The 23,887-nt window shown below is 39.6% G+C and overlaps 1 protein-coding gene across 7 annotated transcripts in view; it reads right to left on the bottom strand.

Moving 5' to 3' along the window:
• The window catches only part of shisa6b (shisa family member 6b), a 106,331-nt gene extending 83,303 nt beyond the window's left edge, over positions 1 to 23,028 (bottom strand). For all 7 annotated transcript variants that reach the window (XM_084740648.1, XM_084740651.1, XM_084740652.1 and 4 more), the window contains exons 1-3: positions 22,899 to 23,028; positions 21,611 to 22,512; positions 17,709 to 17,869 (exon numbers count right to left, since the gene is read on the bottom strand). In XM_084740648.1, coding sequence (XP_084596774.1) covers positions 17,709 to 17,869; positions 21,611 to 22,134 — 685 coding nt within the window. In that variant the 5' untranslated portion in view covers positions 22,135 to 22,512; positions 22,899 to 23,028. The remainder of the gene's footprint in view (positions 1 to 17,708; positions 17,870 to 21,610; positions 22,513 to 22,898) is intronic.
• Between the last annotated feature and the right edge of the window lie 859 nt (positions 23,029 to 23,887).

The following is a 23,887-nucleotide window of genomic DNA, read 5'->3' as shown; positions in this document are numbered from 1 at the left end:
TTGATATTATATTTATGCTGAGTATGGATCACTGTTATCTGAGAACACAGACACTGAGGAGCAAATCCATTGATTATATTGAACACATGATCCTTCTGAAGCTTCTGTTGTTCTACTGTGAGCTGTACTGGCAGCGGTCCGACCCTTCTGAATTCATCTCTACCAACACGAGTTCCAGCAGATACATTTCATAAATACAGCAGAGGAGGGAAGTAATTAAGTACAGAGTTTCCAGGTTACTCCCTACCTCCTACTTTCTACTCCTTACATTTTCTAAACAGGCTTGTTACTTTAGTTTTAATGCATTTGTTGATTATTTTTATTGTGCATTATAGTGAGCCACCCTCAATCAGTGAAAACAGCATAGAAGACTTAACAAGATAAAACAAGACAAAAATGATGTAAAAGACAAGAATGATTTAAAAGATGTAACAAGACAAAAACTAACAAGACATAAGAAAACGACGTGACAAAATGTAACAAAATGAAAACGATGCAACAAGACAAAAACAACGTAAAAGATGTAACAACACAAAAACGACATAACAAGACATGACAAATAAAGTGTCACAAGATGAAAACAAAGTAAAATACATAAAAAAAAAATGATACATAGAAAATGATATGAAAGATAAAACACAAGGGAAACATGACAGACAGTGCAAGACATGACCTGAAAATGATGTAAAAGACTTGACAAGACAAGGACAATTTAAAACACGTAGCAAGACGAACATGACTTAAAAACACAATAATATGAGTGAAAGTAAAAGACGTAATAAGACAAAAACAACAGAGAAGGAGGCTCGACTGCAGAGAAGAGGTGAGGTCCAGAGAAACAGTCAGTAGAAATGTCCTTCAGAGGACGACTTTTTACTTTTATACTCTGAGTACATTTCAGCGACTTTTTCACTTTTACTTGAGTAAAGAAGTTGACTCAGTACTTCTACTTTTACCAGAGTTGTTTTACACAAGTATCTGTACTTTTACTAGAGTAAAGAATGTGTGTACTTTCCCAAGTTTATGTGTCTAACCACTGTACCAAGCAGAACCAGCAGAACTGAAGTGACACTGTATCAATGATTAAACATCACGGTTAGTGTCTTACTCATGTGTAGTACTCAGACTGTGTATAATGTCTTCTGAGGTTCTGGAGGAGGTTTGTGAGGTCAGAGAAAAAAAACCCCGATGATGTCATGGTGATGTCATGAAAGATTTATACCACAAATCCTGTCTAACACAGTGGGGACGTGGAGTTTGAATCAGCACGGAGCTCAGCGTGCTACATTTCGTCTTGGCTGAACACACCCATGAAAACATCAGGCTCAGGAGAGGCAGGAGTGAGTCTGCTGCTTAGAGTCTGCTTGTATGAACGTGGTGAAAGTCAGGACATTTCAGTTGTGGACATTCTTTTTAAAATCTCTCTCTCATAAGTTTTTCATCTTTATGGAAGTGTACTACTAATTATTGACTGATCCAACATTTTTTTTTTTTTGATCAATCGATTAATTGTTTGGTCTATAAATTGTTAGAAAATAGTGAAAAATGCCAATTGCCAGTGACGTGTTTAAACATCTTGTTATGTCCAACAACACTCCAAAAGATGAAAAAAAAAGGGAAAATGGATGCAGCAAAATCAGAGATGTTGTCTTTTTTACTGCACACATTCTCCTTCCTTGTCAAATACTGACATCTCCATTACCCACAATGCATCTAAGCTGCTTCAGTAAGTGATGCAGGTGTGTTACGCAAGTAGCGTCTAACGTGGCCCCTTGCCTGGAGCAGAGACGAGGAGCCGGCTCTGGTTAGCTTCTTCTTTTTTTTTTTTTTTCCATTTTCTGACTTGTAGTCCTCAGCCCCAACTGATGCCGACTCAAGTGACATCACTCGAGGCAGTTTATCAGCCTTCACACAGCTCCCTCTGCAGACTCTAAAGGCTTTATACTTTTCCCCCACATATGCAGTAGTACTCTTCAACATCTGGAGGCACACTTTGATGTGTAAAATTGAGTTTGCCTTTAGGATATTTACTATATGTATATGTACTATAAGATCCCATATGGAAAAGAAATAGAAAAAATGTAAATGTTTATATTTAATATGCATTGTATCTCCTGTAAGACTTTATGACTCACACTAAGACTTACTCATGAACATGGCCACTTGTGCATTTTCCTCACACAATAATAAGAATTAAGTATGAAGCAAATAAAAATTATCTATGTTGTTTATAAGTAAAGTCCATGTTTTGCTTTGTTTAGTGATTTTTTTATGGATGTCTCATATACCTGACATCTTAAGGTTTACTTGCAAAATTAATGCCCAACTCATATAGTTTAATATTACACATATCTAATAAATATATTATGTGTGGATTTACTGTTATATATTACCTAAAAGTGCCCAAACTGTATACGTTTCATATCACATAAATTTACTGACAGTCTTTAGATCTGGTTGCCGTAAGACATAAACATTTAATAAACTGTATCTGTATCTTTTCCATATGGGATGTGTGTGATTTTACTAGACAATCAAAGCATTAAATTCTCACAAAAAAATAATCAAAGCAGTGGCTGATCTTTTTTCTGTTAATTCACTAATCAATTTATAGTTGCAATAATAAGGCGAAACATGCTGGACTTTGTATTAATTTAGAGAAAAACTAGATATAAATATTGTGTTCTTTATAAGATAGTATTAGACCCTTCATTAACCCTCATTAGAGGGTAATTAGGGACACATTACAACAGAACTGTACTGTAAACTAAAGTGAAATCACATATCTGCTACTTGCTCTACGGTGCAGTGTGGAGTAATGCAGCTCAGAGACATATGAAGAAAGTGCAGATTACATTAAACAAGGCAGCTAGAATGGTTTGAAAAAGAAGTGAGTGAACTTGGGCGGCCCACAGCAGTACAATATGTGAGACGATGTTCTACTGCACTAAGATTCAAAAGTTTAATAAGCCAACTAGTGTTAAAGTTGTTATTAGTGTGTGAAATACATGAAGTCAGCATAAGAATAAGAGATAAAAATCATTATGTATTATCAAAAATAAACCGACTTTCCTTTTCAGAACTGTTAAATTATGGAATTCATCACAATAACTCACTCATGAGCCGTACAGCAGCACGACTGTTGACTGCAAGATTTGTATTTTATGTTGTAATCATTACAATATTATATTGTCAGTAGATTTGTACAATATTGTTATTAATGTGAATGAATATTTCATTCACATGAATATTTCATTTCATTCAAATTAATGTGCGTATATATGTAGACACATATGGTATTCAAAATGTGCTAATGTATTTTGACTGTGTGTGCGTGTGTGTATATACATGTATATGATTATATGTTTAAGTGTTATTATGTACTGTATGATTAATTGTGGACTCTTGGAAGATTTGCCGGCGGCTAAAAGAGATCCAAATAAAATCAGTACAGTACAGTTCTGTTTCAATATGTCCCTAATTACTTTCTAAAAAAGTCTAATAAGGGTCTAACAGTTGGAAATCCTAAACTTTAGTTTACAGTACAGTTCTGTTGTAATGTGTCCCTAAATACCTTCTAATGAATTCTAAGGGTCTAATACTGTCCAAGAAAGACAGATTTGTATTTTTTGTCTAATTTGATACAAAGTACAGCTTGTTATTTCTTATAAGTGTCCTGTGAATGAAAGAAATTCATCATCTAAACGTTTTGTGTCTAATCACAGAAATTTCCCTTTAAGAGGTCACAAGCCTCAGTGGTTGGGGATCGCTGAAGCTAAAATGAAGTGTCACCAGGACACCTGTTGACAATGAGAAAAATAGTGTTTGGGCTTTTCCATCATGTTCTCAGTGGTCCCAGTCGTGTCTTTTTCACGGCGTCAAATGAGGAACTTCCCTGCGGTGTCGTTCCCTCCGGCACGGATAGATGGGAAACGGTGGAAAAGTGAACCATACAAACAAGAATAGTGTGATGATCCTCAGCTAAAAAAAAAAAAAGGCAATATGTTTCAACCACCCACATACCAATGCACTTTGAACTCAATCACACCTCTCCCTGCGCTGCTTTCGTGGCTGCAGATAGAGAATCTGCTGGGGTTATTTTCCCTTTCCATCAGAGCAGAAATGCTGTGTGTGACACGCTCGCACATTATTGTTGTCTTCTTTTGTCACCTTTGTCATTGGTAGGCCGCTCCACGACCCACTGCGACAACCCTTGAATCTGAAAGCCCCTTCAAAAGCAATCCCCTCCTTTCCCCCTGCGCCCGTTCCCACCTCATTAAGGTGAGGTAGCATGAAGAGCCTGCAGGGGGAAGGCTACGCATTATGAATTTATCGTCCTTGATACAAAGAAAATCGTGACTTTCACCTCAACCGTTGAGATGAACGGGCGGTGGCGGAGCTAGCGGGCGCTGAGGATTCATATGGTAATACTTTTTTAATCAGACTTCTTCACTGGACACCTACACCTCTGAATTACCTCTGAGAGTGGGGGAAATGTGAATAATAAGATAATGATATCATGAACCGAGCTGGATGTGGTGCTGTGTGGCTGTCATCGGGGAGGTTATCTGACTCCAAGGTCGATTAAGCTTTAACACAGCCGGCCAGGGGTAATTTACATGGTATACTGATTTTATAGCATTATCAGATGCTGATCTGCTGGACGTGGAGCTGTGTACATCATCTCGATAAAGTTGTTGTTCAGCTGGAGGTCGGCATTGTGTATCGTCATATCTTTATCTTTCTCCCTGGGTGTGAGATATACGGAAGCCCATTTCCACCAGTGAAAGAAAATATATCCCCATGGTAAGTGAGATAAAAAAGTTAAAATCATGAGATAAAAAGTTGAAATTCTCAGAAAAAGTTTAAATTACGAGATTAAAATGTCAAAGTTATGGGATAAAAAGTTATAATTATGAGATAAAAGTTAAAATTCTAAGATAAAAAGTCATGATCATGAGATAAAAATCGATATTATGTGACAAAAAGTTATAACTAGGTAATAAAAGTCAAAGTTTTTTGTCATACTTTTGACTTTATTTCATAATCTCAATTTTTTAAATCTAATTTCCATCTAATCTTTTAGACTTTTTATAACATAATTAAGATTTTTTTTTTTATCCAAATTTTCTACTTATTATTTTTTTGTGTCATAATTATCACTTTTTATCTCACAATAACTTTTAGTATGTTTGGGTTATTGTGTGACTTCAGTGAATCCAAACTATTCTTTTGAAAAGTAATAAATTGAGGCTTGTGCCGATGGAATCTGCTTGTTTTACAGAGCGATACTTGGCTAGGATAACTTCAGTTTCCTGCCGGAAAAGGCCATCGATGATGAAGCAGTGAAAACAGTCGAAGTGTATCGTACGCTTAAACTGATCTCGATATACTTTTTAGGTGGACCTTTTTGAAGTGGCTAAAATAACTTTTATTACTTATTACTTAATCACAACAGGACGCTGGGTCTTGGCTGTAAAGAGGAGTGCACCAGAGTGAGATGTTGTGATTACTTTTGGACTATTATTGACCATGTGACTAAATTGCACCAGCACATCACACAATAGACCTACCATAAGTAAATTATACGGCAAAAACTTCATATTAACAATGACAACCATAACAAAAAATTAAAAGTAACATCAGTCATGAAAGGGTTAAACCAATTAACAAATAAGGTCTGAGATCTATTTTCTCATTCATTTAGAAACCAGAGCCTCAACCAAAACCTTGATATGCCCAAACTCTGATTCTCAAACTATGATAAATGTACTGCTGGTTGTTTGTAAGCTCCCTCTAGTGGTACACAGAGTAATGTCAAAAATATATATTTATTATGAAACTGGAGCCCCAAAAATACACTTAAAATGAAGATTTTTGCAGTGTAACTTCATACCTAACTTTATCCATATGATCCAATCAGTTTTTAAGTCCTATCAAGATCATATTTACGGTCTTTTTCGAATTTTGAATTTCTAAAAACAGCTTAAAATGTCTCATATGATTTTGATAGGGCTTTAACATTAAGTGGATCATGTGGATGACAGTAGTTATAAAGAATTGTAGAGTTTTGGAGATATCGGCTGCAGAAACGACTGACTTCTCTCCAGTATAAAAGGACGAAATGTTACTCAGCTTGTGATGCTAAAAGCACCAGAAAATACAAAACCATCAGGGCCTGGTTGCTGAGAATAATCCACAGACCTTGTTGTGAGTGGTTTCAGTTAGGAACTACTTTCTTTCTAGAGAGAAAGTAGTTCTGATTGATTCTTCTGCAGTGTGTTCATGGCACCTGTTAGCACCAAACTGCCTGAATAATGCCCTGTGGCTTCCCCTTTTGTATCAAGTTTTTATTTTATATTTTTTCTTGTGGCTAAAACACATTTTGCTGCTGACCCTGTCCACAGCAGCACATTGTTAGCTTCCTACACTGGTACTGACTGACCGCCAGGCTCAGGGAGTGACAGATTGTATCTAACAAGATTACATCTAGATACTAAAGTATCATTACAATTACAGATTTAAAAAAAAACTGTACCATGCACAATGAATCGATTAGGCATTTTGAGTCATTTTTTAATGAAAAAAAAGTATAAATTCTCTGATTTCAGCTTCTTAAATGTGAATATTTTCTGGTTTCTTTACTCCTCTCTGACAGCAAACTGAATATTTTTGAGTTGTGGACAAAACAAGACATTTGAGGACGTCATCTTGAGCTTTGATCAACATTTTTTCTGACATTTCATGGACCAAACAACTAACTGATTAATTGAGAAAATAACTGATTAACCAGTTATGAAAATAATCATGAGTTGCCCTAAAAACACTATATTTGGCTAAACAATTTCACCTCATCTTTTACTGAAGTAATCCAAAAGTAACAGAAAGTAATTAAAGTACATTACTTTAATATTATGATACCTGGATTAGGTTACTGACTATATTTTTAACAGGAAAAGGTAAGGGTAGGTTAGTTACTGTATCAGATTACATTTTAAAGTAACCCTCAACCCTGCTGACCACCATCTACTGTAACTGACTACAACTTTCTTAAAATGATCTGAATGATCCATTTAAATGGGACGTTGGCAAATACATGCCCCTTTTCTCTTAACCCCGCCCCTGCCCTCTGATGGTGCAGTGCAATAAGTCAGGCTCCATACTGGTCCATAATTAACTGGTCCTTCTACTGGAAGAAAGACATGCTGATGGATCCTCGCCTCTGCACATGAAACCTCTTCACACACACTCACACACACATGTGCACTCTCGGGGCCAGAGGTCCAGCTGTATAATAAGGGGCAATAATGAGATCTAGGGCAGAAGACAATTAGGTGGGGGTCTCTCAGATGCTGAGCTTTAACACAGGTGCACTCAGGAGGAAGCTTCTATTAAACATGTTCATGCAGTCAGCATAGAAATGTTGTTTTTAACACGTGAGCGATGATTATCTGGCCAATGGGGAGCCGGCGAGGTCACAGTGGAGATGTTACAGATGCACACTTTAAGGATTAATTGGAGGGAGGTGTTTTGTGTGTGTGTGTGTGTGTGTGTGTGTGTGTGTGTGTGTGTGTGTGTGTGTGTGTGTGTGTGTGTGTGTGTGTGTGTTAGTGGTGGGGGCAGGAGGGCTCGCTGAATATGATTATAAAAGTGCCTTTTGGCGAATAATTAGAGTAATTAAATCACTGTTTTGTTATTTAGGCAAAACTTCTTGTTTGGGTAAGTCTCAGGGAGCACACACTACACACACTACACACGCACTACACACACTACACACGCTACACACACACTACACACACACACATACACACAGATGTTTGCTTTAAAAATATCTGAAGGTCATGTCAAAGCTGCTAAATAGCTGGAAATGTTATTCTATCATCACGACCTCTAATTGTCCACAGCGGTTGACCTTTAAGCTCGGGAGCTTGCTCGTCTCAAACTAAATTAACTGACTGGTCCAATTTAAGTAACTGCAAGGGAAAATTATATTAAAAGCAAAAAAACAGGAAACGGATAATTGTCCATTTGTATGTTTAGTATAAAAACAAAAAAACAGCTTGTTTCCCAGTTTCGGTTTTCTCATTTTTGAAATGAAAAGCAAGCTGATACTAAACATTGGAGTTAAAACATCGCAGACAGCTCATCGGTCGGAGAAAAATCATCACTAGAACTGTCACTTGCACAGACGTCCCGCACACCAACCACGAATCGTAGCCGTAACTTTTTTATTCACTCAACCCAGATTTTTTTTAAAAAATGAAGGTCCAAAAATCCAGGCAGTCGTCAAATTGAGAAAGAAAGGATATCCTTCATTTTTCCTGTGTGTTTGTGTTGCACTGAATATGACGTCCCAGCTATGGTTGTCATGGTGACCGAATTTTCGTAATCTACCCATCGAGCAGCTTTATGGTCTGAACAAGCTAGCTGCTGGGTGTTAATGAATTCCTGCAGTCAGACTATTTCTTTCTCACATGTAGCTATATCGTTCAGGTAACTTTACATACAGCAGCAACTCACACATACACTCACTAGCGAGAAGATCACAGAGCAGAACCGGCAAGTTTCCGTACAACAACCAGCTTGTGCTGCAGTATAAACTTTCACAAAAAGCAACATGAATGAATTATCAGCGTCAGACCTAAAACTCTCTTTGTTTAGTTGCTGCAAAAGAGGTTTAAGGTTTTTCCCTCGACTGTCTGTCAATACTACAACATCAGTCCAACATCTTCCCAGCCTGTGGTAGCAGCCATATTAGCCATGCAGCATGCTAACTGCTAACACAGACTAACCTACAACATTAACACTCAAACAACATAACAGAGCTTTCAAGTTTGAAGTTAGGTCACAAAAAACAGCATCAATCCATCATTGAACTTGACCATTTACTTTTACATTGTTTTCTTCTTTTTGCATCTTTGGCTGTTGTGCTTGATAAGAACTGCTGCATATGCAAATGACATACAGATCATCTTCTGTCTGTGTTAATGTCCATCGATTTAGGTTGAAATCAGTCATTGATGTTAGGAAGGCAGTGATGAAAATGATCAATAGTTCCCCTCAAATGTATTACAACTAAAGTAGCGAGCCTGTTTTGAAAATGTAAGGAGTATATAGTAAAAAGTTGTCAGAAATATAAATAGTCAAGTGAAGTACAGATACCTGAAAAATCTACTTAAGTACAGTAAGTATTTGTGGTACTATCTGCAGTGGAAACCAAAATTAAGAACAGTACCTGGAACCAAAAGTCAAGTTGAGCCGTGCCGAGCCGTGTCACGCAGTACAAACAGATAATAACTGAAGGCTTTCCAACCTCTACATGAAAATACACTCCTACAGTCATTCTTCTCATCCTGCTTGAATCCTGTTTGAATCCTGGTGCAGTAAACGCAGCCCCATAACTCATAATCCAATTTGCTTATTCCTTTTTTTTTTTTGCAGAACTGCTATATAGAGTAATTGTTTTTTCTTTGGTTTCTGTTGAGCAAACTGAGACGGAGGAAACAGCTACTCTCTGCACCACCTGAAAACTATATTTCATCATTCTGCGCATTAAGAAAATGTCAGAGAGGAAACCAAGCAACACTTTTCAAAAAAAGAAATAAACAAAAAAACAGAGGCAAATCTTTGCCCGTGGTGTGCGGTAAATAAATCAACTTCATCTGGAGAGCGCTGTGGGCCAAACTGCATTACTCAGAGAAGCGGTTATTGTTTACTTTAACCAAAGGCGAACTCCGGTAAAGGTATCCCCTCCTCCCTCCCTTCTCGAGGTCGGCTCCTTGTTGTGGCTGTGGGGCACTCTGTGTTTACACCCCGACCTAAAAGAGGATCTGAGCCCCACAACAATGCAGAGTGGATGCGAATAAATATAGCAGCACTTGCGCTGGTATCATATTATGCTGTCTGTACTGTTTTTGCTTTGGGCCCTCTTCTTTTTCTTTTTTTTTTTCTTCTTCTTTTAAAGGAATATATCGTTCTGAAAATGCAGGCAAGCTTTGCAGTGCAGCAAGGATACCATGTCACCACACAGGCCTGCAATGTGAAAAAATACAACAGAGTGTATTTTCACAATTGAGCCTCAGCATAAATACTTGTGGAGGCTTGTGGAGTAACTGATTACACATAACAAGATACAAAAAAAGGGTAACTATTTTCCATTACAGTTACAGATAAAAATGACAATCAGATTTCAGATACATTCAGTAAAAATGTGGATTATTAGTTAGATTACAATTTTAAAATAAAGAATGATATCCTACCATGCACAGTACACACACAGCTGACAATTCATCATCATGACCTCTAGTGAAAAAATGCTTCACTGGGTGGAAATTTCAACATTTCTTGTCTTTAAATCAATCAATCAATCAATACATTAAGCACAACAACCAACAAACCTAACAACCAACATAAAACACTTACTGTTGCAATGATTAATCTACTGTTAATCAACTATTAAATTAATCTGCATCTATTTAAATAATCGATTAATAGATTTGAGTCTTTTTTTTTAAGTAAAAATAAATCAAAATTCGCTGATTTCAGTTTCTTAAATGTGAATATTTCTGGTTTCTTTACAAAACAAGACATTTGAGGACATAATCTTGGAACAGCATTTTTCACCATTTTCTGACATTTCATGGACCAAACAACTAATCAATTAATTGAGAAAATAATCGACTGATTAATCATTGATGCAATATTGGCTGGTTGCAGCTCTAAAAACACTATATTAGGCTAAACCATGTCACCGTATTTTATATTGAGGTAATCCAAAAGTAATGGAAAGTTATCAAGTTACATTACTTTAATAATATGACACTTGGAATACACGTTTAACAGGTAATTAGTAACCATATCAAAATATATTTTTAAATGAACCCTGCATATTCCAGTTTGGAACTACTATTGACTACTAAAAAAAACTATATGATGTGCTCAAAGTAAATGATGACAAAATACATTCTGTCAAGCTTTATTTTGATTATGGGATGAAAGAGGTGAGTTGGGGTGTTCTAACAAATCATCAACAACTGTATGCAGCCTCTGCAATAGTTATAAGGAAGCATTCATTATTATATATGCATCCATATGTACTAAACTTTACAAGGACACAAATGTAATGCTCTAATTCTCTGACAATGCTACAGCCAGTATGTCCTCCTCAGAAATGTCCATTGTGGTGCAGGGAACGTCTGTTTGATGTTTATTAGAGTTCAAATTAATGCCGAATGTTCACTGAATTAATAAGAGTGTGTTTATGAGTCATAAGAAATCATTATAATAATCTTTTGGAAGGTTACATGTTCATAACGGTTAAATTAAGCAATATGTTAAAGGAGTTTGGCAGGCAGTGAGAAAGGCAGTCACTGTGTGTGTATTATCAGAGCAGTGGGCTTTTGTTTTCAGGATAACAGGCTTAACTTTACATCAACGGATAATTGGCGGTTATCAACATCTTGCAGTGTAGGACTTGTCGTCGCTTTTCAGTTTTAAAAATATAATGTTGCGCTCATCTTGTGTTCTCGTGTAGGTTCATTGTCCCTGCAGCCTGCAGGCAACCTGCCTGGGTTTCGAATCTGGGGAGGAGGGAGCCTGGGGGGCGACAACTCACTTCAACCATAGATTGTATATTCAAGAGGCAATTTATATGCAAAAATGACTTGTTTCCCACCGCCCCCTCCCCCCAGACTTGGGGAAGCTCAGGCAGGCTACAGGATCGTCATCGTAAACTGACAATAACAAGTGAAGACGAGTCTGTTGATCAGCTGTTTATAACTATCAGTTGTCTGTCAGTGTAATCCTGAAAACAAAAGCCCACTGCTCTGAAATAACACACTCTGGAGTTCAGTGACTGCCTGTCTCACTGCCTGCCAGACTCCATTAACATATCGGTCAGTTTAACTGTTATAAACATCTACGCATTCTACAAGATTATTCACGCTTTCTTATGACATATAAACAGACACTTACTCATTCTGCGAACATTCGGCATTCATTTTAACTAGAATAGAAATTTCAAAGCAGGATGACGTGGTTGTAGTGTTGTCATCAGAGAACTTAATATTTCAACTTAACATGTTTCCTTGATCTGTGATGACATATTGTGGTCATTTTATGATTCATAACAGCAAATAAATCACAAGTTTCTCCTTTAAATAGGGACTCAATCTATTTCATATACTGTCTATGGCTGCAGCTCGCTACTTGGACTGCAGCACTAATTTTTTAACGCTAGGGTCTCCTTTAACACACACAATAGTAACTTATGATACTGCATGAACTATTATAGCATACTATGAGTCCTTACTACAGTTGATTTTTATGATGTGTAGGTAGTCATAGTGTATTATAAGCCCCATCAGACAGCCTCTAATTTATGATTAGTCAAGAGCATCCATAAGACACTCAAACTCATAATCCATTATGTCACATCCATAATTAATAATAAATGTTGATATAGTGCATCAGTTATGTATGTTTATGAGTGTAGTTATAAAGCATTATGATTGCATCATAATTCACTACGAACAAGGCACAACAATTGCATTGCTCTTGGAAGAGTTAGATAAAGTACAACCTGGAAACTTCCAAAACTGACCAGTTTATTCAAAATGGCCAACTTCCTGTTGGGTTTAAACTGTGGCTTCGAGAGGCTTTTTCTATATGTCTGGGCCTCATACGCTTACCTACCGATTTTGGTACATGTAGGTGCAACATGCCATGATAGCTGTTGTTGTAGGTTGAGGTCAAGCACTTGAGCCACGCCCATTTCCAAAATATCAGAAGAAATTTTTCATCATGACTGACACATGTGCAAAGTTTCACGTGGTTCTGAGTATATTTAGCCCCTCAGAAATCCGATTCATCTGGGCAAAGGAATTCGGTGGAAATTTCACTATTTTTTGTCTTTAAATCAATCAATCAATCACTTAGTTGCACATAACATTGGAAGGAACAGCTGTACAAAGTAATAATCCTAACAACCAAGATAAAACGCTTAGAGCTCCAGTGATTATTCTGTTGTTAATCAACTATTAAAATGCATCTATTTTGATATTCAATTAATCATTTTGAATCAAAGAAAGAACGCAAGAAAGAAAGAAAAAGTCCCTTCAGTTCCAATACTTCCATAGAAAGTGTTACCAAATACTTTGGTGGGGAAGTGATTACTGCTGAGAGCGCCCGGGCATCAAAGCAGCAGCGGATGTTATTCCTGCTCTCGACACAAGTTGATAGGATCCTCTCGGGCCCTTTAGCCACTCGCTTTATGAGGTCTCTCCACCTGATTTCAAATGTCTCAAAAAGCCTCTGGTTGTGAAGTGCCATTCTTAGCAGCGGAGGACCCTCTCCTTAAGAGGCCTGCCTCCCCGTGCCAAATGCCCATTTAGGCGCACATGAATATGCATCCTCTGTGAGAGCGAGCGGTGCTCCCTCTCCACAGCACCTTGGAGCCTGTTAGGGTATTGAGCGGAGGGAGCTCCCAATTTATATGCACACATTACCCACGCTTTCGCCCGGGCTGTCACTGCCTTTCATGTCCAACCCCGTCAAGACTGCTGTGGTTCCCTGATGAGGGGGGCGGGGGTGGTGGTAGACGGAGCTGTGTTGCAGTGATTGTGTGCGAGCAGAGCATCAGATAGACCGATAAAGTGATGGCCGACCTTTGCCGAGCACAAATGCACGCAAGGTCACGCTGGACGCACGTGCAGCCACGTATCAGCGGTGTCCTCCCCGCACGGCCGGCCAGTGACCATTACCAAGAGACTGATGCATGCAGTGTCTGAGCTGGAGAGACACTAAGTGAATGAACGCAGACTGCGGTCACAGCGAGCGCCGAGCTGCACTGTGGGAGAATGTTCCCAGCAAGTCCGTGATAGATGGCGATGTGGCAGAAAGAGGCCAAGTTTACATGACATCCAAGAGTCTGTAAACCCAAATAAAGCTGGAAGTACGCACCATCTATTATTTAGAGACAAAGATGCAAAAATATTTTCGCTGTCCTGTAGCTCAAATCAACCGTAACAACTACACGTATTGTATCTGGTGACGTTTGGCTTTCAGAACTTCAGAAATGTAGCTGCAGTTGAGTCATCACCGGCAGACACAAACCTTTCCATCTCCCCGCTCAGTGAGGAGGTATCTGGAGCTTTTAAGGAAGTAGTAGGCAGAAGGCAATTTTAGGGGGAATGAGGCTGGATGCCTTGTTAGCAAAATGACCAAAATACATGCCCTTTGTTAACCTCCATCCCCCTGCTTCACCCCTAACGCAGAGAGAGCTCGGGGCGGAGAGGTTGTTTGGTTGGATGTAGTATGCTGAATTCATGCTCCTCGGATTCATGATCCCCAAGTTGGAAAGTCATTCTTCCAACTTCATTGTGTTCATATGCTTTTAAGTCACAGGGCCCTATCTTACACCCAGCGCAAAGCGAATGGTGCCAGGGATTTACCGGTGCTGTTGTCATTTTTGCCACGTCTGCAAGACAGCAAATCTTTTGTCGTTGTGTCCTCCCTGTTATTTCACCATCATGCTGTCAACGTTTGCACTCTGGGCGCACCTGCTTCTGAAAGGTGATGAGGACTGACTGACAGACTTTATTGCATGTTCAGCCTAAAACACACCCATGAATTAATTAAGGCACTTGTTCACAGCTGATAGGTGTATCCCGCTGTGTGCCAGCAGTGTAGAGGGTGGGTCAGGGAGGCAAATGGGGGTTTAGACATGCCTTAGACATGAATAAATGAAAACTTGCGCTTTAGATCAGTGTAAGACAGGGCCCATAATGTGAAAATAACATGGATCCTACACAAATGCAGTCCCTTAAACTACTAAAATATTGCTTTACCTGACTTGTTATCAGGGTAAATGCTAATAAATAATTTTACTAATTAATCAAGCCACTCTACATGATAACAACTAGTGGTTACAACCTAACACCATGTTACAATTAATAGGCTTGGGGAGTGACAGATTACATGTAACAGGATTATGTAATATAGATACAAAAAAAAGTCATTTATTCAATTTTTTCCAAAAATCATGATCTGGATACTCAAGATAATCCACAGACCTGTTGTGATCAGTTACATGTAGGAACCATTTTCTTACTACAATAGAATCAAACTACTTTCTTTCTACTAGAAAGAAAATATGGCACCCATTCTCCGTTCTCCTTATCAACCGTATGGAGCAACAAGACTTTAATTTGACCACTAAGACAAATTTAAGATCTCATTTAAGACCACCAAATTTCCTTTTAGATCTCACTGATATCTCAAGAGCTGATTGTTTAAGACAAATTTTAAAAATCAGTGCAATGGAACAAAAAAGGAACATTTTAAGATCTTCAGTTGGGCTCAAATTAGTCTCCAGCTGAGGCAAGACAAAGGTTATTTCTCAGGAGCCGAATTTAAGAAGAATGAGAAAATGGTAAAAGTCTCTTAAATTGAGCTAATTTATGTCTAAGAGACACACGCTGGACAAAGACAAGATCTTATTTTGAACTTTTCCTCGTCTCTGAGTTTAGCTACAGGGGACATTAAAGATTACACAACCAGAAGAGTCATTCACGAGTCAGTTTGTGTAAATGATCCAGCACCTCTCAGGATCTCATTCATTCTCACTTTTTCTCCCACAGCTAGAAATTGGTCATTATTTTTGAAAAATTAAGCACCCATTTAAAGGGATAGTTCACCCAAGAGTGAAAATTCAGTCATTATCGACTCAATCTCATGCTGATTAAAGGTTGTGTTTAGTTTTTTAGTCCACAAAACACTGCTGGAGTTTCTCAGGAAAACAGTGTTGCAGAATCTCCCAAACAATGGAAGTGAATGGTGACCAGTTTTCAAACGGAAAAAACAACCAAAAAAAAAAAAGATCTACATTGAAGATTTAGGCTAAAAACAGGGTGTAAATGATGTCTTTCAGGTTACACCAAATGAGCAGTATGGAGTTGTTGTTTTTTTTTCTGTTGTTTTTTGTTTGGTCACCATTCACTTCCATTGTTTGGGAGATTCTGCAGTGCTGTTTTCCTGTGAAACTCCAGCAGTGTTTTGTGGACTAAAAAACTAAATCTGACCTTCAGTCAGAATGAGAGTGAGTAAATAATGACTGAATTTTCATTTTTGGGTGAACTATCCCTTTAAATATTCATTTAAACAAGTATTGGTATTGGCAAAACTGTGCTGAAAAGTGTTGGTATCATATTGAATCAAGAAGGTTTGGTATCACCCATTCCTACCTGCCCTTGTGAACCAATTCATGACTGTGTATTCTTCAATAACCCCCATAGCTAAATAGCTTAATGGTTCCTCAAACACCCTGCACACACACACAGGCAAACACACACCTTTTCACCACCCATTGAGGGTAACTGCACTTTTTGTACACTTTTGTATGAATATGGTTACAGATTTTCTTTCCACCTCCCTACACTCATATTTTGAGTGTAATTTATTTGCAAAAACATACAATAAAAAAGGTAAAGGTGAATTTGCATTTTTTTTATAGATGTCAGGATGATAATCTTACTGTGAATTCTGTTGGCTACGATAATCATGTAGTGAAAATCTGATATTGTGACACCTCTGACAACTATTTCACTAATCGATTAATCATCTTTTTTTTTTTTTTTTTTTTTTACAAAAAAACCCAAATTCTCTGATTTTAGTTTGTTACATGTGAATATTTTCTGTTTTTTTTACTCCTCTTTTTAAACTGAATATCTTTGGGTTGTGGACAAAACAAGACATTTTAGGACGTCGTTTTAGGTGTTCGGAAGCACCGATTAACATTTTTCACCATTTTCTGCCAGGTTACCCCCCTGTTAAAAATGAACAAATCACCTACTGGAGCTCCTGTATAAAGAGTCAGTACACGTCTTATTTAACATGCTGTAATGTTATAAAAGCTTTGGAGACAGTACTTTTTAATAAGTCAGGTAACAGCATTGGCTACATCGCATATTTTTTTGGTGCTTTAACGGCCACAGAATCAACACCTAATGTGTGAAACTATTTCTTTACCTCTCCTGCACACTGAGGCTACATGTCTTTCTTCCTTCTTTCCATCTCAGCGTCTTCCTTGTGTTTCTATCTCATTATTTTCCATCTGCGTCCCTCTCCATCTCTTGATCTGATAACACCTGCTCTGCCCTGAAGAACCTGCTGGCGTTGACCGCCTTCCTTCCCCCCCGGACTCTCTTGCGCAAATTTGCAGCCATATTCCCGATTTATGCTCCTGTCTTGTCTGTTCTGTCTGATCGCGGGGGTTAAATCACGCCGTGTGTGATTCACCCACCGAGTGACTGAGAGGTCATCACTTCCAGCCTGTCAGAGACTGCGGGGCCGCTCTACCTTGCCAGCCTGTAATTATCTCCACTAGCAGGCCCGTCTTTTTGCCTGTCGCTCTCTGCCTTGCGCTCTCTTGCTCAAATCGGATGATTACTGGATGTTAACATTGGAGATTACACTGCTGAAAGGGTGAGCACAGTGGGTGTTCTTTGGAGGGGAATGCGGAATTCTGCACAGAAATAATGAATATATCAAAAATGCTTTACATAGACACAGTGAGAGTGATGCAGTGGGCAAAGGGCTAAACTGCTGAAATCTGCCTTCGAGCTATATTTGACCAACAGTCATGACACATAAACTGGAGCGGATGCTTGTGAGGCTTCGAGTGCCGAGCGCAGAGAGAGGAGAGCTCTTACCGTGGTTGGATTTGGAGGTGTGCACAGGGGTGTAGTGGTTCTTGGATGAGGTTCTGACTGGTGTGTTGTCTTTGGGCGAGCCGTTCATCGCTGCGAAATTCTCACAGTCGTATTGCGATATGGGGATGGGCCCCTGCTGCCTCAGGATGTCTGCAAGGGCCCTGCAAAAAGCGAAGAAACAAGAAGGACTGTTAATGCAGCACAGAAAAAAAAGAAGCTGTTTCTCTCCTCGTACAGTTTTTCTCTTTCGGTGCAGCTAAACTGAGTAAGAAGTGAAGTGATAGCACGTCTGTTTTCTGCACGCCGAATGGCTGCTAATTGTTAAGACAGTGTTGTGCTATTATGAGTAATTCAGGGCTGCTGTGTTTCTTTTTCTCCTCTTTTTTTTTTCTTACGTCTGGGAACATGACGAATGTTCATTTGCAAGAGAAACAACATTGGATGTGTGAGTATCTCCTCTAATTGGGTTGAATTTGAATGTTTTTCAGACCGCACCAGGTGCATATGGAAGGATGGAGCCCTCAAGGGGGCGGGGGGGGGGGGGGGGGGGGGGGGGGGGGGGAGTGGAAGAGAGGGAGAAGCAATCATGATGAAAGAAAGTTCAAAAAGTGTTTGTTTGCCTTTTCTGGCATCGCTTTTGAAAGAGGAAATCAAATTACTTTTGCAGCGCTGCAGCGGCTCAAAGCTTCTGTACGACAAATGTATCAGCGTCGTAACCTTTGCTTTTAAATTAATATTTTAGCCTAACGCCCCTCCTTCACCTTCCCCCTCCCCTCTTCCTGTTACTTATTGAATGTGCAGCGGTGCATGCATGTCACACGACCTTGATACAGCCCTAACGTTAACACTATCCATTATTCACAGTCTTAAGATTGCTCAAGTGTTGAATAATGCATCCAATAAAAAAAAGCTATTCAATCTTGAGGAAATAATGTGTGTCAGCATTTGTTCACTGATGTGGGCACAGTCTACAACATGTGGTCCACTCATGTATGAGAACTCTCATATGGTGAAGCCCCGGGAGGAGGCAGGAGCCAGCTGAGGAGGTGAGATACAATCATTCTCTATGGTATCCCTAAACATCGCTGTCAAACCCCCCAACTGAACACACCAGACTGCCATGTGCTGATGTGCAAAGGGTGGGGGTGGTGGGGGGTCGGGATTGGGTTGGGGGTAGGTTGTGAAGTATGATGTTTGACATCTGGCCGCCTTGACTTGGCAGCCTCATGAGCTAAATATCTGAGCTGGAGTTAGAATCAAACATGAGAGATGCCATTTTTATGCAAGCTTAAAGGCTAACTGCAACATAATTCTTTGGGGCATTTCTTCTCCATCTAGTAAAATTCATGGAAACAGAAAAATGTGGTTCATGTTAAAAAAAAATGCACAAACATAAAGCTGAAAATACTGAAAATAACTGTAATTTTCAACCTGGATCATATTTTCCCATGTTATTTTATGTACTTGACCAATAGGGACAACAATTTTTGAAACTGGTCCAGTATTGAGGGAGACAACAAGCTGAAACACAACCCTTTGAGGAATTTGCGCACTATTAAAGTCACATACACACAAAAACATGGGAAAATAGGGTTTGGGATGAAAAATACAGAAGAACTTTACTTTTCCGTATTTTTCAACCTGAACCCTATTTTCCCATGTTGTTGTGTGTATATGACAACAACATGGGAATAGGGTACAGACTGAAGAATGAAGTTCGCCTTTAACTTTGGTATTTTTCAACTGGGATGCTATTTTCCCATCTTTTTGTGTGTACATTTCTGTAATTTTCAGCCTGTACCTATGTTTTTATCATGTGCACACAAAAACAAGGGATAATAGTATCCAGGTTGAAAAGTACTGAAGTTATCCTTTAACTTTATTTTTCTGTACTTTTTCAACTTGTACCCAATTTTCCGATGTTTTTGTCACACACACACATAAAGATGGGAAAATAGTGTCCAGGTTGAAAAATAATTGAGTCAAAAGGTTATTTATTTTTCTGTATTTTTCAGCCTGGATGCTGTTTTCCCAATCTTTTTGTGTGTACGTGAAAAAAGCATGGGTACAGAAGATATGGTATAGACTGAAAAAGTAAAGAAGAATACCCTGCAAAGGGTAACTTTGATATTTTTCAACCTGGACCATATTTTCCCATGTTTGTGTATCTACGTGACAATGGGGGGGGGGGGGGGTATAGTTTTTGATTTTTTAAAAATTTGTCCAGTATTGCATTTGCAGATTGTCAAAGTACATCCATTTAAAGTCGCATACAGACAAAAACAACTTGCACCTTATTTTTGTATGTTTGTAGGTGACAAAGGCATTGGAAAAGACAATGCAGACAATGGAAAAATGGGAACAGAAAATTGAAGGTACCCTTTAAAGGATAACATCTGTATTTTTCAACCTGGACCCTGTTTTTCTATGTTTTGTTCATGTGACAAATAGAGACAAACAGTTTTTGAAATTGGTCCTATATTGAGGAAGAGCAGAAACGTAGCACGTGCCGCAAAACAAGCAGAGACGTAATTCTGTGGGGCATTTGCACTGTGTAATCACATGTGCACTTAAAGTTCTATGTTTTAGTGTGTACATGACAAAAACATGGAAAAATAGGGTACAGGCTGAAAAATACAGAAAAATAAAGTTACCCTATAAAGAAGTAAAGTTACCCTTTAAAGGGTAATTGTAACTCTTTGAAACGTCCCTGTACCCGTACCTGTATCCATACCCATACCTGCACCCGTTACCGCACCCATACATCCACTAAAACTCAGATACAAACAAAAACATAGGGAATTAGGGTCCAGGTTGAAAAATGTAAAAAAGAAGTAACTTTGGTGTTTTTTTGGTATTTTTTCAACCTGGATTTCCTGATTTTCCCATGTTTTGTGTATATGAGATAAAAACAGGGGAAAATAGTTGAAAAATACATCTAAAGTGTAACTTCTGTATTTTCCAACCTGGACCTTTTAAACAGAAAAAAGAAAGATTCTATCTGAAACATAAATGTACAAACATCCAGTATAAATGTTGGCCATCAGTCCTGCTCACTCCCACACAGAACAGATGCACACACACACACATACACACTCTCTCTTCTACCACAATCACTGTAATAGTTCTCTTTCAACTCCTCCGTAATTATTTTAGGCTTACACAGATTTAACATCTGCTGCGAATCTGATAGAATCTGATCCGAAAAGTGGCTTTAGATAACAATCTGTTAATTAATTGAAACACATTGCCAGCCTGATTTCTTGCTCATTCTGTCTGATATTGGGAAAAACACTCTGACCTCAACTGATGATGGAAATATTAGGCTATAAGCTGCATTCTGGTAAGGTCTACACAACAAGATATTGCAATATGAGTCACGATCAGTGGGAATGGTCATTTTTGCATTAGAATTAGTATTTCACATTTTCACTGAGAAAAAAAACTACAAACTACAATGATGTGACAACATGTTTTCTTACATCCAGAGAACAAGATTTGCAGGCCAGGACATCTCTGCAGCACTACAGTACTTCATTATAATGCTGGTTTGTCACACATTTTGCAGCTTTTGGATATTGCACTTTGCCAAAATGCGATTTTGCTAATATTTTTTGATTAATCGTGCAGGACTGACTCTGGTGCATTGAAAAGTACTGCACTTGACATGACTCTAGGCTGGTTTCTGACATGAGTCCTGACCTTTGACCCCTGTCTGCAAATGGGTCTATATGTCTGTATGCATTATGGTCAGTCCGGTCACGGCCTGTATACATCTAATGGTGCAGATGATGAGATCTTAGCAGGACTTTCTGTCCTTTTCTGTCCTACTAAGGGGAGAACATTTGATAGACACTTGACATTGACTTTATCTGTGATTTTACACACTTGTACCCACTCACCTGTGTATATTCATCTCCTGAGGCGGCTCTGTAGCTTTGTCGTACGCAACTTTGACCGACACTCCCAACACTATGATGAAGGCTATGATCCCACAGGTGATATACACCGCCGTGTTGGTCTGATCCATGCTCGGATCGTACGTTTCACCGGTGGGGATGGGCGACGGGGCGGCCGTCACTACCCACACCGGGGTTTGGTAGTTCTTGCAGGCTTTCTGATCCAGCCGGTCCTTCTTGTACTCGCAGCAGAAGCGCAGGTAGCACGTCCCGCAGCAGTACCGGTGGTCCGTGTTGTTGCACTCGAACATCTTGTCATACTGTCCGCTCACGTCGTAGTAGCCCAGGCAGGTGTCGTGGTCTTTGACGGGCGCCGGCTGCGGGGTCTTCGGCGGGACGACCGTGGGGACCGCGGTGGGTTTGGGTTTGGGTTTCCTGTTCGCCGGCTTTTTAGCGCCCGTGGCGGCGCTCAGCACGCTCAGCGGGTCCAGGTATATCAGCAGCAGCAAAAGGTGCCTTATCCCCATGGTAGTGCGAAGAACTCTTCAAGTCTTACGTTTTTGGCAAAGACACTTTAACTCTGGTTAAACATGCAGGGGTTCAGTCTTGTGTAGTCTTCCCCTACTCGCTCAGTCTCCTGTGCCGCCGTCATGCTGAATACAACTCTGTGTGGACTGCTGTCAAGGGCATTTCTCGGCTGTGGACGCGCTAAAGCGCATCGCGACCCATCGGGGTTCAGTTGCAGGAGAGCACCATATCCCGACCGGGGGAGGGAGGCTGAAGTGTGCCCGGGCTCCGCGCGCTCTCCCTCGGCCGAGCGGGGCGTGTGAGAGCCGCTGTGTCGCTGTCCGAGGTGCTGAATCCCGGAGCTCCCCACAGTCAGTTCTGCTCAAGTCAAACTTAGGCTGGAGAAACATAAAGCAGAAAGCCAAACGGGCTCATTAGGCATTATCCTCACGTCAGAGTCACGTCAGTAATTAATTAATTAATTAATTAATTAGCAAGCTTCTCAACACGAGCAAATAACTTGACAGATTTTTAGTCGTGAAAAACGAGCCTGTTTGAGGTCGTTTCTTGCAGTTTGGTAACATGACACCCACACAGCAGCAGCACCAGCATCCTCCAAATCAATCTTTATGTTAAGCACTGCACCCTAAGCATCGCTCCACTCATCTGAATACACACACAGGACAATTTCTGCCAACTGAAATTCAAATTTAACTTTCACATCTTGTCATTTTTCTTCATATATTCAAAGGGTGGGAGTGAGAAGTGAGAAAAGGCAGCCTACCTCAGTTTGGATACCCGCTGGGGAGTTGCTCTCTGTCTGGGTCTCCGAAAGTGAGGAGAATATCAGAGCTGTGAACCCCTCTCTCTCCCTCTCTCTCTCCACTCCCTCTCTCTCTCGCTGCTTCTTCTTCTCTCCTCCTTCTCGGCTTTCTCCCTCCCTCCGTCTCTTACATCACTTCGGTGCTGGCGTCAGAACTCAGCCAAGTATCGGTAAATTGCAGCCCCCTCCTCCTCCTCCTCCTCCTCCTCCTCTTCTTCCCTCCTCCTTCTCCAAGCAAGCAAGAAAGCAAGCCTGGTTATTGGCATTAACACTTCTAAATTAAATGGCTGCACAGCTCCTCTCTGTCCGCAGATACGCTGTTTTGCTGCTGGCTGCTGTCTCCTGCGCGCCACCTCCACTCTCCGCACGTCTTCACACTCTCGTGTTTATTTGCACTCACAATTCCTCGACCTTTTGTACAGCTGGTTGTTATCATGTTGCAGCTACATGCCTGTAAATAAGCATCGTTTTCAGGATGAAACAGTAATTGGCTGCGCCCTCGCAGTTAATACACTCCTATATTTTCAGATAAAGTCGTTCGTGTTGGTGTGTAGCCAAGCCATGGCACCTGGGGGATTACGGAGAACTGATAGGGCTAAATTACCAGTGAAGTGTGTTTCAACACTGCTGCACTACACTGTAAAAAAAATCATGCAAAGACTTAGTGGAATCTAGAGCTGCCCTCGACTAGTCGACTAAATTAGTCAGTGAGAGTCTTAGTCTTAGTCCACCAAGTTTTCATTTATTAGTCTCAGTACTCTAATAAAGTATAAATACTTTATTACAGTACTTGTGTAGAGTTTCCAGGTATCTGTACTTTACTTGAGTATTTATTTCTCTAATATATTTTTTTCTTTTACTTCCTACATTTGAACACAGATATCTGTACTTTCTTACATTTTCAAGACAGGGTTGTTACTATAGTTTCAATGCATTTGATGGGAATTATT

This window comes from Lutjanus erythropterus, chromosome 17 (assembly GCF_056507025.1).
Source record: "Lutjanus erythropterus isolate fLutEry1 chromosome 17, fLutEry1.hap2, whole genome shotgun sequence".
Lineage (NCBI taxonomy): Eukaryota > Metazoa > Chordata > Actinopteri > Lutjaniformes > Lutjanidae > Lutjanus > Lutjanus erythropterus.
The sequence above is the reverse complement of the archived record's forward strand: the minus strand, read 5'-3'. Positions and strand labels throughout refer to the sequence as shown.